The following is a 19,891-nucleotide window of genomic DNA, read 5'->3' as shown; positions in this document are numbered from 1 at the left end:
GAACATAAAATCTAGTAGAATTGACAGGCAGAAATTCAGAGCACAAAGGCTGGAAATTAACCTCCCAGCCTAGTGCTGTTTTCACCTTCCACATCTTCCTTCCTTCTTGTAGAAAGCCCATCAGAGATAGAGTCCTCTCCCCTCTGGACACCTTGCCTGGCCCCCACCTGCTTTGATTGTTGGTTTCCCCGCAGTACACACACAGACATCTTCCAAGCTCCCTCCCCACGAGCGTTTGGAACCTCAGCCAGATTCAGTCCTGTCTCTGCAACTTGCAAACCGTGGACCGTGCTTTGCTGCCTTGAACCTCAGTTTCCTCATCTCTAATTCAGGAAGAGCAATTTCTTTGTTGTAGGGTAGCTGTGTGCACCCCACAGAGTAATGCATGCAAAGCTCCCTGCATGGTCCTGGCACGTGGCAGTTATTTTCAGAGATTCCTTCCATCCAGTGCAGCTATAGGAATGATATCTTCATCTGGACAACTGAAGCTGGTCAGGCTCACACTGAGCCCTCCAAATGAGGCTACAATTGAAAAGACCTATGAGCTTCTTGAAAAAAATGGACATGTTTATTTAGACTTCACAGGCTTTCTGGCATGTGCTTTCCAGCAGGTTTTCTGGTGGGTTTTCATATTTTAGGTCTGCAGGAGACCTGGAGTTTTAAAAATATTTCTTCAAGGCCAACGGTGTAGGTTTTTGTTCTCTAAAGCTCTAAGGCTACGTACAGATGTACGTGCATGCACGCACACACGCTTGATGGAATAGTGTAAGCAATCCTATAATCTCTGTCAACATTAGAGGCTGAACTCTTCAGTGTTATAGGAATCTGTCTCAGCTTTAAAAATTTTTTTCATCGAATTTTTTAATTAAAAAATTACTACATTGTTTTTATTGTTAAAACCCACATCACATAAAATTTACCATAACTATTTTTTTTAAAGATTTTATTTATTTATTTGAGAGAGAGACAGAGATAGCGAGAGAGAGCACGAGTGGGGAGGAGAGGGAGAAGCAGACTCACCGCCGAGCAGGGAGCCCCACGTGGGGCTCGATCCCAGGACCCTGGGATCATTAACTGAGCCGAAGGCAGACGCTTAACCGACTGAGCCACCCAGGCGCCCCCATCGTAACTATTTTTAAGTGTTCAGTTCAGTAGCATTAAGTATATTCACGTTGTTATGAAATAAATCTCCAGAACTTTTTCAAGTTGCAAAATAGAACAGAAAGAAAAGACCAGGGATCTTATCAAACTTAAATCTGAAGAATTTTTTCACTTCCCCAACGCAGTGACTCTCAGCGTAGTGGCTTCTGAGAGATGTCTGCTCATGAGAACTTGGCCCTGTCCCCTGGGTTCGCCGCCCCCTCTCATCTGTCTCAGCCAGCACAGCCTCCCCTGCAGCACGGACCCTGGTCTGTGTCTGAAACACCCTTTGCTATGCACTATTAATGTCTTCACTATAGGGAGCTTGTCTTTTTTTTAGCTCATTCAGGTGCATAAGTAGAGAGTCCAATGTAGTCAGGACATTTATTTACCTGAAAGGGCAGCTCTCACCCAACCTTGAATAATGCAGCCTGGAGTAGAGGGAGGGGCCCCCAGGTTTGTCCTTGGTCTTGGAGAGTGTGAGTTTTTCCAGGAGGGAGCAGGGATTGACATCTGTTCTCAGGGTAGACCAGAGGGTAGCGGGTCTAAGCCTCTGTGGCCATTTTAGGCCCACTTTCTTGGAGATTAAGCCCCGGGGACAGTGTGAGGACCTGCAGGGTTGCCTGGCACTGGAACAGCTTTTGCAGGGGGCTCCCGCACTCCCGGCAGCACCCCCCCCCAGTTCCGGATCACATACATGGTTGAAGCAAGGTTGTCAGGACACAAGGGAGCTCTTTGCGTGAAAGGGATAGTAATTCTTTGCCACGAACAGTCTCTTTGGCATCCATCCTACGATGGGATTTATCTAAGTTGAGCATGGCTGTTTTGTGTTTTAACTTCTGAAATATGAACGTTAAGGTCATGCGTCTTTGGTAGTAGTAACCAGTGCCTTCTTTCTGAAAAATCGGTGAAGTACTTTTCCTAAAGCTGAAATGTGCAGCTCTTCTGTGTAGGCACAACATCTAACATCAGCGAAATGCTTTGTCATTTTGGAACTCGCTCAACTTTCATTTAAAGTTCTCAACAACCACTACAATAGGTAAGATAGCTATTAGTATCCCCACGTTACTGATGAGGACACCGTGTCTGAACCAGAACTCTGGTTTTCTGAGCTTGCCCCTAGGTAGTAATGCAGTATTTCCATATCCAACTTGAAAAAGCAGCAACATTTGATGTCGTAACACTCTTAAGTTACTCGTTATAACAAATCTCAACTGTCCTTATGGTATTCTTTTCAAAAACTATGGCAGTACGCATGTGGGAGCACCGCCTTTTAGAGCCACCTCTCATTCCTGTTCCTCGCTCAGGTCGTGGAATCCTGCGTAGAAGGTCTCTGTAAGCCAGACCCCAGGATCTACAAGCTGTGCTTGGAGCGGCTCGGCCTGCAGCCTTCTGAGTCCATTTTTCTGGACGATCTTGAACTGAATATAAAAGCAGCCGCCAGCCTTGGCATTCACACCATTCAGGTAACGGTCACAATTTTGTGACCCCCGGCTGTGCACCAGGCCCTGGCCTAAGCATTTCTGTATAGTCCTGCTCACAATCATGGTTGTGTTTAGTGGTTTTCCCCCATGCTGCTATAGTCTCATTTTTTTATTAATTAGGAAATTTATGTGACGAGCCACTCGCATTTTCAAAGGGAAGTAGGACAAACACATACTAAGAAGGCAGTTTGAGAACAGAATTACACAAGGAGGGTGGCTGGCAGGCTGAAGACATTTGGGAGGGTTGTTCTAGTGACGCTGTTCTGGGTGGGGAGCCAGCAGCTAGCAGCCACACGGACCACCCGGGTCGTGGCTTTGAAGAGTGAGAAGCCACATGAAAGGAGACCTCCGACTGGCTTCCCATGTTGGCGTTTTCATGATGAGGCGGCTGATGGGCCATCGGGACAGGGTGGCACAGCATTCTGCCCTCCTGGCGTGAAGGAGCATCATGGACTCTTAACTGACACTCTTCCAGCAGAGAGCGTTTAATGTGGTTAGGAATTAAATGGGAAGAGGAAGCTCATCCTACAGCTTCCTCGTTAGCTGAACATCCTGGCCTCCAAAGCCCTTGCTCAGAGACCTGACTTCTTGGTTATCTCCCCCTAAAGAACTACCCTTTTAGAGAACAGACAGGAGGCCAGGTCAGGGTTGACTGGTGATTGATGTTCAATATTCTCTTTGAAACCAGGTTGATGACCCAGAGACTGCCGTAAAGGAATTAGAAACCGTTTTGGGCTTTACATTGAGAATGGTTATTCCAAACACTAGCCCTGTGAGAAAGACAGTGGAGATTCCACGAGATTCCTTGGAGAAGTACCTCAAAGACTTACTGGGGACCCAAAGCACAGGTATTTACATGATTGTATTTTGCTGACTCTCTCAAGGCTCGGCTTTCAGTCTGGTTCTCCCTTTCAAACCCCAGTGGAATATGCTGGAGACAGAGGCTGTGTGGTGAGGAAAACAGCCACTGGGCTCAGTGGATCCGAGTGCAGCCTTCAGTCTTGCCTGGGAAAAAGCATTAACCCCAAAAGGTCACGCGCTCCCTCTTCCACCCGAGAGTGTGGTGTCGCAGGGATCCCCCCTGGGACCTGGAGCCGGTGGTGTGTGCCCAGGGATGCTGGACTGTGTCTAATTGTTTTGAGATGACAGCCTGGTTTGTGAAGGTGACTTAAGAAGCTGCCTGAGTTGACAATGGGACAAGTTGTCTCCATCTCTTCAAAGGTCCCTCTTTCATTCTTTGAATTTCAGCCTCAGAAAAACAGCTGCCTCGGGGGCTTTTGAAGACATTTCCACCTGGTGGTAAAGTCTTGCCTCCACCCGTTAAATCCTTGAAAAAGACTTTTTGTGTGGAGCTTCACAGCTCTGCTCTCCAGGGACTGGATTGTTCTTAGGGCCTCTTGTACCGCCGAGGGGCCCTTTTGGAGCAGGCCAGCGAACTCAGGCCGACTCCCATTGCCTGTTCTCTGACCATGTGAGACAAATCTATGTCCGTAGTTCAGTCTTGTTGTGAAGCTGAGGGTTAATTAGGATGTTCCTGGGCGGGAGCCATAGAGTTCAGCCCACTGGGGTGGGAGAGCGCGTCTTGGGAAAGCACTGTGGCTCAGGCTCTCGGCCTCTGCAGAAGCTCCTTTCAGCCGTCATGCCAGTGTCAGGCGTGCTTTGGCCAAGTACGGGCTGAGGGACACACAGGGGCACTTTTCATGCTCAGGCTTAAAGCATATTCCATTTGCATGAGGGGCTGCCATGACCGTGCTTGTGCCTGATAGACAGAACCAAAAAGCTTTTCTTCGCAGAACAGGAGTTGGCAAGAGGGACAAAACTGGACACCTGTACAAAGTGAGAATGTGGTAGAAACGGAGTGGCCTTTGCCACACGGTAGTGGACCTGAGTTGAGGGGTATGCCTGGCACTCAGTCACTTCTGGTGCCGAGGAGGTGCATCCCAAATCAGAATGTTCTGCATCCCAAATGTGGTACTCGTTAGAAAGCAGGAATGCCCCGCTCTGTCCTTCAGAACTGTTTTCGTTTTCTTGGTTTTCAAACTCGCAGGCCCATTGGAACTCCTCCAGTTTGATCATGGGCAGTCCAATCCAACCTACTACATCAGGCTCGGCAACCACCAGCTGGTTCTGAGGAGGAAACCCCCGGGGACCCTCGTTCCATCCAGCCATGCAGTGGAGAGGGAGTTCAGGTAACTTCTCAGAGCCGGGGCGCCCTCAACCCCCAGCCTCCGCAGCTCAGCCCCAAACTGACAAGTCCGCACCCTGTCAGAGACCATGACACATTTAAATCTGCAAGTGTGAACTTCCAAAATTATTTCCAATAAGAACATGTAACCTAATTTTATTCAGAAGTTTGTTTTCTCTTTTCTATACCTAAACCTCTAGAAAACCAGCCCTTTTTGGGAACCTCTGGGTGAAAAAAGGCATTTCTGAAATACTCATTAGTCTTACCCTTGAGTCTTAAAGACTTTAAGACCTTTAGTCTTATATTCAGTGGGGTTGAGGCCAAAACGAGTATGGCCACGAGGGGATAGTTGTTGAAACTGGGCGGTGGGCATGTGGGGTTTTTCATATGAACCTCTCTACGGAGGTATGTTTGAAATTTTCCATAATAAAATGTGTACAAGAATAAATGTATTACAACCCCTCCCGACCCCTTTGCAAATAGGAAAATTTAAACATAGTAGGTTGAAAAAAACCTAGCTCCAAACTCTTTGAGAATGAGATGAAAATTCTGGATGGGCTCCAGTGGGGGCGCCTACCGTCCTGGAAGCCTTTCTCTTCCTCTGCTCCCTTCTCCCTCCCAGCCCCGGATCCCCTGCAGAAGGAGTGTTGCAGAGTAGTAAGGGAAATATGATGTCATCTCTTGGCCCCTTCTTGTTCTCACTGTTTACTGTCTGTCCTTTGGACTTTTTAGTTCCTGGAATCTGACTTCTCCAAGTGTTGTAGGCACTGGTGACTGATGATTATGAAGCCTTAGGGGGTCATCAGAGGAGAAAACCTGTAGCTATTTCTGAGCATTTATATCTGTGCCCATGCAGGAGCAGGTCTGTATTTACAGGAAGGAAACCGTAAAAGTGTGAAGCCCCCCACTCTGTTCTTATGCATCCTGCTTGTGAACGCTCTCTGACCATTCCCAGAGGCACTATGGAATTCTGGGGCGCTACAGTGACACTCCAAAAATCCAGGAATGCAGAGAATTTCCATTTTAGGAAAGGAATAAAATGTGCATTCGAAGATGAAATCTAATATGGTATCTGCTTGTAAAATGCCAAATGTAAATTTGAACAATTTGGGGAATTTTGGAAAATAGCATGACACACTTTATTAAAAACCTCAGGGTAGTCACACTTTTAGAGCTAATAATTCCAGTTAGAGGAATCTCTCTTTAAAAAGTAATTCTCGGGGTGCCTGGGTGGCTCAGCCATTAGGTCTCTGCCTTCGGCTTGGGTCATGATCCCGGGGTCATGATCGAGCCCCTCATTGGGCTCCCTGCTCAGCAGGAGGCCTGCTTCTCCCTCTCCCACTCCCCCTGCTTGTGTTCCCTCTCTCGCTGTCTCTCTCTCTGTCAAATAAATAAATAAAATCTTTAAAAAAAAATTCTCAAATGGGAAAACAGCTTTATGCATTAATACGGCCACCACAATGTTGTTTATAATAAAAAATTGGAAACACCCTAATGGTACAGTAATCAGGAAGTGATTAAACCTTAGCATATCTACTTGTTGCAACAATGACAACGAAAGTAACAGCCGACATTTACTGAGTGTATAGTATGTGCCAGGCACTATAATAAATGCTTTGGATGTATTGTTAACCCAAAGCATTATCACAACAACTCATGATATCTTACTGTTATGATCCCCATTTTACTGGAGAGGAAATTGAGGCTTAAAGACATTAAGCAACATCCCCCGGGATACACAACTAGCATGTGAGTGGCAGAGTTTGGCCTCACACCCTTGGGCAGTAGGATTCCACAGCCCAGCCTTAATGATTGTGCTGTTACTGCAGCCAACAAAAGTACACTTAAATAACACAAAAATGTTAAAATTGTAATAAAAACAGATACAGACCACATATAGTACTATCCTAACTACATTTTGTATTTTTTTTAGTACTCCCTACACCCAACATGGGACTCAGACCCACAACCCCAAGATCACAAGTTGCACACTCCACCGACTGAGCTAGCAGGCTTCCCTATGTTTTGTTTTGTTTTTTAAGATTTTATTTATTTGTTTGACAGAGAGACAGAGCACAAGCAGGGGGAGTGGCAGGCTGAGGGAGAAGCAGGCTCCTGGCTGAGCAGGGAGCCTGATGTGGGACTCGATCCCAGAACCCTGGGATCATGACCTGAGCCGAAGGCAGACGTCCAACCAACTGAGCCACCCAGGCTCCTCCCTTCACTATTTTTTTTTTAAAAAGACTTCTGGGGGCGCCTGGGTGGCTCAGTCGTTAAGCGTCTGCCTTCGGCTCAGGTCATGATCCTAAAGTCCTGGGATCGAGCCCCGCATCAGGCTCCCTGCTCCGCAGGAAGCCTGCTTCTCCCTCTCCCACTCCCCCTGCTTGTGTTCCCTCTCTCACTGTGTCTCTCTCTGTCAAATAAACAAATAAAATCTTTAAAAAAAAAAATAAATAAATAAAATAAAAAGACTTCTGCACCGAAACAAAAATATTAGAAAGGAACACACCAAAATATTTACCATGTTGGGGTAGCATGTTACTGTTCTTCAGCTGCAAGTGACAGACACCCACCTAGACTGACTGAAGTGTTTTGTTTTGTTTTTTAAAAGGAGAGGTAAAATGTATTGGCTTCATAATTTAAATCTTTCAGGCATGACTAGATTCAGGGGCCCAAATAATATCAGGACCCATTCATTCTCTCTCTCCCTCCATCTCTCCACTCCTTTTTCCTCTATAACCTTAGTGAATGTTCCAGCATACCTCCTGAGATTGACTCACTGGGCCAATATGAACAATCGTCTGGGGTCAGGAGGATGCATTGTTCAGATTGGCCGAATCTGGGTCTTGTGCCCATCCTTGGAACCAGGGATTGGGTCAGTCCCACCCAAACCATGTGGACTGACAGTAGCTACAGAGAGCCGTTTCCCAAAGGAAAGCCCAGGGATTATTATCAGAACATGAAGTAGGGAAAGGGACACCAGGCAGGCAAAAGCAGGAGCCAAATACTGGTGATATGACTGAGTAGTTACTTTTCTATTTAAAACATTTAAAAATTTCCTCCTTGGGGGCGCCTTGGGTGACTCAGTCAGTTAAGCATCTGACTCTTGATTTCTGCTCAGGTCATGATCTCAGGGTCATGAGATGGAGCCCCAAGTCAGGCTCTACCACGGAGTCTGCTTGGGATTCTCTCTGTCTCTCTCCCTCTGCCCCTTTCCCTGCTTTCTCTCATGCATGCTCTCTCTCAAATTAAAAAAATAAAATTTTAAAAAAGAAAAAAAAAAAGAATGTCTCCTGTGGACAGCATATAGTTAGGTCTTGCTTTTCTATGCAGTATGACAATCTCTATCTCAATTAAAATGTTTAGTCTAATTAATGTAATGTAACTATTGATGTTTGAATTAGTTCTATAATTTTGCTATTTGTTTTTTGTTTTTCCCATCTGTTTTTTGTTTTTCTTGCCTATTTCGGGGTCAGTTGAATATTTTTTAGAATTCTGTTTTAATTTCTGCAAGTACTGATTTTAATTCAGAAAAATAGTTTCAAGAAAATCTCATCAATTCAGCCAGCGTTGTTGCTCATTTCTCTTTGTTCCGGCAGGATAATGAAAGCCCTTGCCAATGGTGGAGTGCCTGTCCCCAAAGTTCTTGGCCTCTGTGAAGATTCAGGGTAATGTTCAGATTTCTTTCTTTCATTACATATTCAAACTACAGAAGAGAAACGCCCATATAGTAGCTCAAATCCCAGTTTGTTAAAGTGAAGACAAATAAAATTTGGGTGAGAGAGAACAGAGATTTTATAGCAACCTCCCCTGGAAGTTCACAGAACTTTAAGTTATCCTGAAAGATAAAGAAATGCCTGCTTTTGTGAAAATTGGTAGAAAACATTTTTTTATCTTTTAAAAAATTTATATCCATCTAGTTTCATGTTGCTTGTTTTTGTTAATTTTTTATTGTGGTCCTTTTTTTTTTTTTTAAGATTTTATTTATTTATTTGACAGAGAGAGACAGCGAGAGAGGGAACACAAGCAGGGGGGAGTGTGAGAGGGAGAAGCAGACTTCCTGCCGGGCAGGGAGCCCGATGCCAGGCTTGATCCCAGGACCCTGGAACCATGATCTGAGCCAAAGGCAGACACTTAACGACTGAGCCACCCAGGCGCCCCAGGATAAACAGTTTTAATGGTAGCCTTTTTAAAACAACGTTTTAGAATAGGAAACTGGTTTCTAATAATGACTAAAGAATGGATTAATGACATTTTGGTGTGTCACCTTAATATTACAGGGTGGTATATGTGTCACTCACACTACCAGATAATGATAGAAATAACATCAATAAGAAGAAGGGATATTTATTGAAGCCTCATTGGAACCAGGCAATCCATGTATATTTGCTCCCCTAATTCTTAAAACAACCCTTTGAAGTTTTACAGATTAAAACAACAAAGCCCAGAAAGGGTTAGTAAGTCTCTCATGATCACACTGCTAGGAAGGGGCAGAGATGGGATTTAAACCTGGTTCTGTATGGCTCCGAAGTCCCCCTCTCAACATGCTGCTTTCCTCCATTATCACACTTAATCTCCATTCCCGTGGCTTCCACGAGTGGACCAAACAGAAGAGAAACATGCTGGCAAAAACGTATAGACAGGGCTGTGTGTGTGGATTGGTTTGGGGATGGGGTACTTCTAACCCTCTGTGCTGATGTATGAAGGAAAGGAAATGTCCAGCACTCTGGGTCTGAACTCCTTCCCCAGCACTTGGAGCAAACACACAGAAAGAGCAATGCTGGGGCACCTGAGTAGCCCAGTCTGTTGAGCGGCTGGCTCTTTTCAGCTCAGGTCATGATCTCAGGGTCCTGGGATTGAGCCCCACGTTGGGCTCCACATTCAGTGGGGAGTCTGCTTGAGGATTCTCTCTCTCTCTCTCTCTGCCCCTCCCCCTTCTCTCTCATGTGCACACGCTCTCTAAAATAAATAATCTTAAAAAAAAAAAAAAAAAAGCAATGCCATGACTAACAGCCTGCCATATTATGAGCTGGACCACTGAAACCCCCTGTCTGTCCTTCCCAGGGTCATTGGCACTCCCTTCTATGTAATGGAATACTGCCCAGGCCTCATCTACAGAGACCCCTCTCTGCCAGGCTTGGAGCCCAGCCAGAGGCGGGCCATATACACTGCCATGAACAGAGTCTTGTGCAAAATTCACAGTGTGGACCTCAAGGCTGCAGGCCTAGAAGACTATGGGAAACACGGTGAGCAAGAGGCCATTTGTCTTTTGTGCTGATGAGTTCCTCATTGGTGCCCCTGTTTTCAGGATTTGCATCATGTCAGGGTATTAATGCACCTAGTGTTTGCTAAATGTGAGGTGGGCTTCTTAGCCCCCTACTTGGAAATCCAGTTTCATTTTAATGGAGGTGTCATTTACCTAGATATATTATCCTTGGATACGTCCCTTCACGGCCTACAGAATCTCTCTTCCCTGCAACTTTGATCTTGCTGGACCATTTCAGTCTTTATTTTTTCTGGTACTGGCCAAGAGTATTTAAGATACCTTCTTCTGTTTTTCACTCTTTCCCCTAAATATTCTTTCAACAGGGGATAGACTTTTAAAATGCCATTATGCCAAGGTATTTTGTTTGTAGAGTTTGTTTCTGCTTGTTTTTTTACTGTCTGAGAGTTCCAGTTGTTCTTCATCCTCATTGTTAGTGTCAGTTCGTTCTTTCTTTCTTGCTTGCTTGCTTTCTTTCTTTCTTTCTTTCTTTCTTTCTTTCTCTTTCTTTCTAAGTCAGGTGTATTGAAGTGTAGCAGTCTATAAATGTGACAGACACACACAATTTTAAAACCACCATCACCAACTGTCTCCATGCACAAACTTTAGCATGAGCCAAAGAATTTCACTTTTTCTGCCCTGCAAAGCTCAAGAGTATTTGACTCTTGACCAGTATGTATTCTTGGCTATAGTCAAAAAGAATCCCCCAGCTAAGCTGTGTTTTTTTCTTTCTCTGCTTTTAACCAAAACGTGTTTTCCGTAGGACCACATCAGAGGCTGTAGTATGTCTCCTGTGTACATCACCTTCCTGCCATTTCTGCCAAGTCACCTAAAGCCCCACCTCTCCACAGGCACATTAGCTGAGTCCCCACAAGTAATCAGTTTGAAACACTTTGCTACCACAGAGAAAGCTTGCTGACTTCCCAGCCCAAACTGGGGGGTTCTCCCCATCCCTTTAAGTACAGCCAGATCCATGCCATCCCCCCCTCCATATTCTAACCTGTTGACTAGAGATACCAACTCTAGTAGTAACCTCCACCTCATTTGGAAATAAAAATTTATTTGTTGTTTATCTGAAATTCACATTTAACTGGGTATCCTGTATTTTATCTGGCAGACCTAGTCACCAGTAAAAAGGCCAGTAGGCAAAGACAACACATGTTGTCCATATTGATCCATTTTTTCAAGATGGAAAGAGCACTGGAGCAGAAGTTGGATGCTAATTTGTCAGGGACGTTGGGCAAGTCACCTTACTTTGTCATCGTTTTCTCAATAGTAAAGGTTGGGTTAAAAAAACCGTCCTTTGCTGCCATGGCTACCCCAGTGCTTTGAATGAAGATGAAGCCTCAGGCAGATGCAGTGATGGGCAGTGTGACATCCTGTCCTGGAGAGACAACAGCTTATGGAAGTCCCTCCCATGTGCTGTCTGAGTGGATCCTTTGCCTTTTATTTTTAAAGTAGACTGTTTTGATGCTCTTTCCACTGACCTCTTAGCACAAAGAGGCAGAGCAGAAATCCGATGTGATTTCATGTGACCCAAGGGCCACTGGCCGTGTTTTGAGCCTAATAGCATACAGCAGCTTCATCATGCTTCACGTTCACCGATCCAGCTACAGAGGCATCAGATCTTCCTTTTCAAGAAACCTGCAATTTCTCTGGTGGTGTCAGGGATCCAGCTGCTGGGCAGGGCATTGGCTATAAATAGCTACTACCTTTGTGCAAAGGGTGGCATATTTAAATAAATTTACATATTCAGATACATTTAAATATTTGCTTGCACAAGTGAGTATCTCCAAGAAACTGGTCACATGGGTTGCCTTTGGGTAGGAAGAGCTGAGTGGCTGGGCAGAGGGTGGGAGAAAGACTACTGTACATCCTTCTGTCACTTTATTCCAAGCCATGGGAATGTATTATCTATTCAAGAGTACACATTTGCATTTATTAAAAAAAAAGAGAGATTGCACACAAACATGATTTCTAATTAAGAGGGACTTTTGACAAAGATCCTTTAGGTACAGTCCAGTTACCATAAAGAACCTTTCTACCACCAATGACCTGCAGGGAGCACATAATCCTCTTTTCTTATCCCAGAGGGGCAGTCTGCTGGAGGAAGGATGTTTCGGTGCCTTGGCGGCCTGATAGAGACCAGTGGCCAATAGAGCCAGAGACACAGGGGCAGCCGTGTCTGTTTCCCGTGAGAAAGGAATGTGTGCAGCGCTAGTTGGTGTGTTTGGGGTGGAAGCTCCCAAATCCATATAGATTTTCCTGAAAGGCTCCTTTCACAAAGGCTCAACTCCTGTGTATGGTTTTTTTTTTTTTAAAGATTTCTTTATTTCGACAGAAAGAGAGAGTGTGCATGTGTGCCTGTGAGCTGGGGGAGGGGCAGAGGGAGACAGAGAGAATCCTTAAGCAGACTCCTCACTGACTGTGGATCTCCAGGCAAGGCTCGATCCCACGACCCTGAGATCATGACCTAAGTCAAAACCAGGAGTCATACGTTTAACCAACTGAGCCACCCAGGCTCCCTGGCTCAGCTCCTGTGGTTTTTGGATTTGACTTATTATTATAATAATTTTCAAACTTACAGAAATGTGAAATAGTACAATGAATAACTATATATGCCCACTACTATATGGTTAACTTTTGCCATATTCGCTTCTCTCTTTCCCTCTCCCTCTGTTTCTCTCTTTCTTTAAATATATATATGTGTTTAAATATATAATAATATATATATGTATTTAACAATAATATATATTTAACAAAGTTGTAGAGACCCTAACACTTGACTCCTAAATACTTCAGTAGGCATTTCCTAAAAATAAGGACATTCCCCCATACCATTATCGCATCCAAGAAAATTTACAATTTTCCCTGAATATCTAAAACCCAGTCCATATTCAGATCCATTTCATCAGTTATCCTGTTATATCTTTTTTTAAAAAGATTTATTTATTTATTTTAGAGAGAGAGAGAGAGAGTGGTGGGGAGGGGCAGAGGGAGAGAATCTCAAGTAGACTCCACACTGAGTGTGGAGCCCGATGTGGGGCTTAATCTCAGGATCCTGAGATCATGACCTGAGCCAAAATCAAGAGTCAGATGCTTAACTGACTGAGCCACCCAGGTGCCCCTCCCCTTATATCTTTTATAAATGAATTTTTTCCCCCGATAAATCGGGATCTGATCAAGGAATCTAGAACAGTCCCTGCACAACCTGTTTTTTTCAATGAATTTTTTAACAGACCAAGTCAGTGGTTTATATATTTGTCTTGATTATTTCCTATGGTTTCATTTACTTCTGTCTTCTGTTTCCTATGATTCTGAAAACTAGAAGTTACGTCTAAAGGCTTGATTTGTTTTGGATTACATTCCTGTGGACTTTGACCTCCACTTCTCATGGCCCAACTAGATCTTGCAAAGGACAGGTGTCTAGACGTTCCAGCTGTGCAGCGGACTCCACAGAAGGAGCTTGATCTCTCTAATCTTGTCTTCAAACCCTTCAGCCTCTGGGGCCCATTTTTCTCTCAGCTGAGGGATGGAGGCTTGGCTTAGAGCCAGGGAGCTGACACGTTTATTAATTATATTAACAGTGACAATAATTGTCAGTTGACAATAATCAGGACAATAATAATGGCCACCATTCATTGAGTGGCCGTCTGTGCAGCTCAGTATTTGGCCTGTTACGTATGGATTTTGGTTAGCCTTCACAACAGTCCTATGGAATTTAGGTGTCAGTACATTCATACAGAAGAAGCAAGGGAGGCTTGGAGAGGTTAAATCAACTGAAGACCCTGACTGAGCCGAGCTGACTTCAGAACTTCTTCCAGCGTCCCGTCCCAGATATAACTCAAAAGTTTCTCAATGGTGGTATCTCTTGGGTTTCTTAGCAAACAACTGAATAATGATACAAATGCTCATGTAGTACTTATTCATGCCAGGAACATCTCCAGGGGCTTTACATATTTTATCCTCCCAACAACTCTCTGAGGAGCATCTCATTGATGAAGAAAAACCGAGGTACAGAGATGTTAAGTGACCTGTCAGAGATCACAAAGATAGAGAATGGCAGAACCGGGAATCACACCCAGGCAGTTTGGTCCCAGAGTCCATGCATTTAGCCAACCACTGTTGTTCAGCCAAAACGGGATTTCTTAAAGGCTGCTAGGAAGCTCGTAGGAAGTCTGAGAGGGCCAAGGATCAGGTTTTCGGGCCTTGTGGCTGGGAACAACACCCGCATCACACTGATCCAGCCACGGTGGCGGGAGCATCCTGTGAGAAACTCATAGGTCATCAGAAGAGCATTATCAGGGCTTTCACTGTTTTGGTTACTTTCTGGAACCTTTGGAGGATGTTAGAGTGGCATACCTGTTCGAATTCTCTTTCCCTCAGGGGACTATATTCCACGGCAGGTGCAAACCTGGATTCAGCAGTATCGAGCCTCAGAAACCAGCACCATCCCCGCGATGGAGAGGCTTATCCAGTGGCTGCCCCACCATCTTCCCAGGCGACAGAATACGACGGTGGTGCATGGGGACTTCAGGTAAGCACGACTATGAGGAGGGGTGAATATCTAGATGTGAAAAATGATGGCCAGGGCAGTTGAAGAGGGAATTAAGCAGCTGGCCTGAGCCCAATTTACAGTTGAGGAGGATTCCCTTTACAAAGGATCTACGTGTGCATGACCTTCTAAGGCAGGGTCTCTCCACCTTGGCCTGTGGACATTTGGGGCCAGATAATTCGTTATGACTGGGGGCTGTCCTGTTGCCCCCAGGTTTGAAAGTGCACACAGGTGCTCCAGTTACTATGACCACATAAAAATCTCCCAAATCGCACGGCTACAAACAACGACAGAAGTTGTTGTGCTCACGAATCTGCGGTCTGGGGACAGGATCACTTGTTTCAGCTGGGGTGGCTGTCAGGCTGGGCGCTGGGATCTCCTGGAGGGTTGCTCCTGTGCCTGGCCCTGGGGCAGAGAAGACTGAACAGCTGGGCCTTGGGCCTCTCTCTGTCTCTTTGTGGTCCCCACACGGTCTCTCCAGCATAGCGGCTTCTGGGTATCTGGACTGCTTCCCTGGGGGCTCAGAGCTGCAAAGGTGTGTGTTCCAAGAGAGCGCTGTTTGGGAGCTGATGCCCTTTTCTGAGCGAGGCTCTGGAGTCACTTGGCATCACTTCCACCTGCGTTATAATTGTTAGAAGCCTACTGCTTCAGGCAGCAAAGACTTAGACTCTTCCTTCTGTGGAAGGAGTGTCCAAGAACTTGCAGACCTGTTTTAAACCCATCACAGGGAAGGAGGGATTACCAGAACCCAGAGAGGATCGCTATGTGGAGAGGGCTACCTGACCGAAACTGGCCCCTCGGAGAGGAATACAGCGTCCCTCAGCCATCTGCCCCCTTCCCCGTCTCCTGCTGGTGTCCTCATTGGCTGAGCCCACTGGAGCCAGAGGGCAGGGGAGCTCGTGGACAGGGGCACCGAGGGGCTAAGGGGGTGCGGAGTGCATTTGGAGGGGCAAATGGAAGACACCCAGCACAGAACACGCCCCAGTGCTCAGTTTTCCTTAGAGCTGTCTCTCCATTCCTTCTGTGGCTTATTCAGGTTGGACAACCTGCTGTTCCATCCAGAGAAGGCTGAGGTACTTGCTGTCCTTGACTGGGAGCTCTCTACCTTAGGCGACCCCCTTGCGGACGTGGCCTTCAGCTGCCTGGCTCACTACCTGCCATCCAGTTTTCCCGGTTCCCTGCTGCGAGGTAGGAACTGCTCAGGGGCAAGGAGGAGGGAACGAGGCAGCTCCATTCTCAGAACACCCGAGGCACAAAGGTAGCGGTGATGGCTGTTGGTGTGGGCGCATGAAATTGAGGTCCTGGTGGTTTGGGTGGAAAATGTACTTGGAATGCATTCCTATCAGTGCGGGGAGATGGTAGGGTGTATTTTAAGTGAGAAGGATGTGTGCACAGACCCCTCTTATGTTTTTACACAACTAATTTCTATTTAATTTTCTAAATTAAAAATACAAGTTTATTTTAAAATGTTGGAGCCAACAGATAACAAAAGGAAAAGTTAAAGTCGTGGATAGACCCAGACATGACCATTGCCAACATTTTCATCTTTCTGTGTGCGTACATACGTTTGTTTAAATGAAAACGCGATTCTATGATTTTGTGGCCAGCCTTTTCTCAATTATGTATTTTGGACATGCTTTCATGCCATTAAGTATTTTTTCTACAGCATCATTTTTAATCATGGAATAGGATTTTATTGAATAGAATTAACTTAAGACATTTGATTATATTTGGATATTTAATTTGTTTCTGATTTCTTTTATATTACTTCCCCCCAACCCTCACAAAAAAGGCAGTGAACATCTTTGTAGGAATAACTTCGCCTATATTATAAGGTGTATCCTGGACAAAGTCCTAGGAACAAAATGTGTTACATGCTTCTAAGCCATGAGAAGGTTACAAATGAAGCAAATCAGTAAAAATGTTTATTTGTTGTAATTATTTTTTTCATAATTTGGCAGGATCTTTTTTTTTTTAAAGTAGGCTCCACGCCCAGCATGGAGCCCAGTGTGGGTCTTGAACTCACGACCCTGAGATCAAGACCTGAGCTGAGATCAAGAGTTGGATGCTTAACCAACTGAGCCATCCAGGTGCCCCGGGATCAGGATTTTTCTTTCAGTACCATTTTTTATCAAATGGCTGATGGAAAATAATATGCATCCACCCTGAACTATGGTCCAGATGGAAATGGAGGCCTCTTATTCCTTCCTTTACTGCCAATTTATTTTTTTTAAAGATTTTATTTATTCATAAGAGAGAGAGAGAGCAAGAGAGCATGAGCGAGGGGGGAGGGGCAGAGGGAGAGGGAGAAGCAGACGCCCCGCTGAGCAGGGAGCCCATGCGGGACTCAATCCCAGGATGCTGGGATCATGACCTGAGCCGAAGGCAGACGCTTAACCAACTGAGCCACCCAGGCGCCCTGCCTTTACTGCCAATTTAGTCTGAAACTTTTGAGGGCCAATTTGTGAATAGCTTCAAGCCGGGATCCCAGCCTTATGAGGGCAGAAGAGCTGCTGAAATAAGGAGTTGAGCCTGTGAACTAGCTGTGAAGCTCATTGCCAAGGGAGGAAATGATTTTCATAATTTAGATCCCTGCGGCCACAGGGGGGTGGGGAGGTCACTGACTGCCCACCCAGAGATGGCTCTGTCTGTCGCCTCAGGTTTGCGTGACTGTGATTTCACTCAGCTGGGCATCCCTACCGCAGAGGAGTATTTCAGGATGTACTGCCATCACTTGGAGATCCCTCCCCCTGAGGACTGGAACTTTTACATGGCTTTCTCCTTTTTCCGCATGGCTGCAACCCTGCAAGGAGTCTACAAGCGCTCGCTCCCAGGTAATGCTGCCTCAGGGTCGGAATCACAGCCACGCAGCTTCTCCCCCTAGGAACCCCCCTGTGGCCACAGAGGCTTTGGAGGGACCAGTTTGCCAGAATTCTACAAGATTCAGTTAATTCAACCATCTGTCATTAATGGCACATATATATATTCTTTAAAACATTTAAACTTTTAAAAATTATTTTTAAGAGTTATTTATTCATTAGAGAGAGAGAGCGAGCATGTGCAAGTGGAGGGAAGGGCAGAGGGAGAGAGAGAATCTCAAGCAGAATCCCCACTGAGCACAGAGCCCGACTTGAGGCTCGAGCTCACGACCCATGAGATCATGACCTGAACCTAAATCACAAGTCGGAAGCTCAACCGATGGAGCCACCCACATGCCCAAACATTTAAAAAAGTATTAACATAACATACAAAAAAATTAAAGTAAAAACCTACATAAGAATTAAATCATAAAGAAGAATACAAAATCATTTTCCTTTCTTCTCAGTATCATTTCTTAAAGATAAATACTACCATTAATGGGCCCCCCATTTTTTTCTGTGTATCTATCTTATCTCTAAGGTTTTTTTTAAGATTTTATTTATTTATTTATTTATTTATTTATTTATTTATTTATTTGCCAGGGAGAGAGAGAGCACAAGCAGGGGGAGCAGGAGAGGGAGAGGGAGAAGCAGGCTCCCGGCAGAGCAAGGAGCCTGATGCTGGGCTCCATCTCAGGACTGTGGGATCGTGACCTGAGCCAAAGGCAGACGCTTAACCAACTGAGCCACCCAGGCGTCCCTCTCTCTCTCTAAGTTTTACAAAAATGTGATCAGCCTACATGCATTTTTTGTACCTTGATTTTAAAATTTTTTATGCTTAAGAATTCCTATGAAATATTTGTGTATGTATACATATAGGATATGATGTGTGTACATATAGGATATACACATATATATGATTATCATATATATACTTTACAACAACATAAGATACATTCCTTGCTTTTTTTTTGCACTTAACAATATTTCATAGAGACCTTTCCACATGAGTATGTGCAGATATACATCATTCTTTTTGATTTCTATAGTATGTTCCATTGTATGGATGTAGCGTAATTTATTTAACCCATTCTCCTAATGACATATTTTTGGATTGTTTGCACATTTTTGCAATCACAAATGGTGGTTGGTGAACATCCTTTTTCACACGTGTGAATATACCTGAAGGATAAATTCCCAGAATTAGAATTGCTAAGTTAAACTATGTGCATTTTAAAATTTGTAATGTCGCCAAATTGCCCAGTAAGAGGATTGCTGAAGGAGAAAAAAGATAATGTTTTCTTAGATGGTGCTTCTCCATACATGGGAAAATGCTTTATTGAACTAGCTGGGAGTTAGTTCTACATTATATCTTGTTCATCTGAACTTCTGGGAAGAAAAGTTAAGTGTCGACAGTTGAGTCGGATATGTATATATAAACGAACGTATCACCTACAGAGTGTTTACGTATATATATACACACACACATATGTATATATATGAGAGTATGGCACAATCTTACTGGTTTTAATTCTAGATCTTATAGGATAGCAAATCAAATAATCTCTCTCCTAAATTAGTTAAGAAGATAGAAGGCAGGGGCGCCTGGGTGGCTCAGTCCGTTAAGCGGCTGCTTTCGGCTCAGGTCATGATCCTGGGGTCTTGGGATCGAGCCCCACATCCGGCTCCCTGCTCAGCAGAGAGCCTGTTTCTCCCTCTCCATCTACCTGTCACTCTGCCTACTTGTGCTCTCTCTCTGTCAAATAAATAAATAAAATCTTTAAAAAAAAAAAAAGAAGATAGAAGGCAGATTACAGTTTGCTTCCTATGTGGAAAGGAAGACGGGCAGAAAGAAAGCACATAGAACCTGCCAGAAAGTCCTAGAAATGGTGGCTATCCTAGTAGCATTCTGTACTCCCAGTTTTCCCCATGTCATAATCTCTAAATTCCATTTCCACCAAAAGGAACTGGGACTTCTTAGAGAAGTGACTGTGTTCAGGTCAAGGGCAGGACGTCTGCAGGTGAGCCTGGAGCACTTGTCATACCAGTAGGCGAGGGAGCTGTGGAAGACGACTGGGGTCACATCTACTGCACCCAGGAGTCAGCCTGAACAGGCCCCCATGTGCTAACGACAGGATACACTGAGCACCAGTAAGGATGGAGAAAAATGGATGGAAACCCATCAAGTGTGTTTACATCCATGAGTAAAGAGCAACACTAAAAGAGTCAAAATCTCATTGGTGGCTTTGGAGCACACCAGGGAACCAACCCATTATTCTAAAAATTGATAAATAAAGGAGAAAAAAAAATCAAGGATTTATCCTGCCTTTCGTATACAAGTTCTAGGTCAGGCTAACCAAGTAACTGATGAGAGAAAGCTTCTCTCTAGGGAAGCATCCCAGACAG

General features: G+C 44.7%; 2 protein-coding genes across 4 annotated transcripts in view; one reads left to right on the top strand and one right to left on the bottom strand.

Moving 5' to 3' along the window:
- The window catches only part of BRAP (BRCA1 associated protein), a 93,611-nt gene that overhangs the window by 42,447 nt on the left and 31,273 nt on the right, over window positions 1-19,891 (bottom strand). The gene's annotated exons all lie outside the window — the stretch shown is intronic.
- Window positions 1-19,891, top strand: part of ACAD10 (acyl-CoA dehydrogenase family member 10) — a 38,235-nt gene that overhangs the window by 12,670 nt on the left and 5,674 nt on the right. Inside the window, 8 exon segments of the mRNA XM_032431226.1 lie at window positions 2,448-2,606; window positions 3,313-3,472; window positions 4,672-4,813; window positions 8,409-8,477; window positions 9,874-10,055; window positions 14,459-14,609; window positions 15,664-15,815; window positions 17,288-17,461. Coding sequence (XP_032287117.1) covers window positions 2,448-2,606; window positions 3,313-3,472; window positions 4,672-4,813; window positions 8,409-8,477; window positions 9,874-10,055; window positions 14,459-14,609; window positions 15,664-15,815; window positions 17,288-17,461 — 1,189 coding nt within the window.

The sequence above is a fragment of the Phoca vitulina genome, unplaced genomic scaffold (assembly GCF_004348235.1).
Source record: "Phoca vitulina isolate PV1807 unplaced genomic scaffold, GSC_HSeal_1.0 scaffold46, whole genome shotgun sequence".
Classification (NCBI taxonomy): domain Eukaryota; kingdom Metazoa; phylum Chordata; class Mammalia; order Carnivora; family Phocidae; genus Phoca; species Phoca vitulina.
This window is presented reverse-complemented; position numbering and strand designations above follow the sequence as displayed.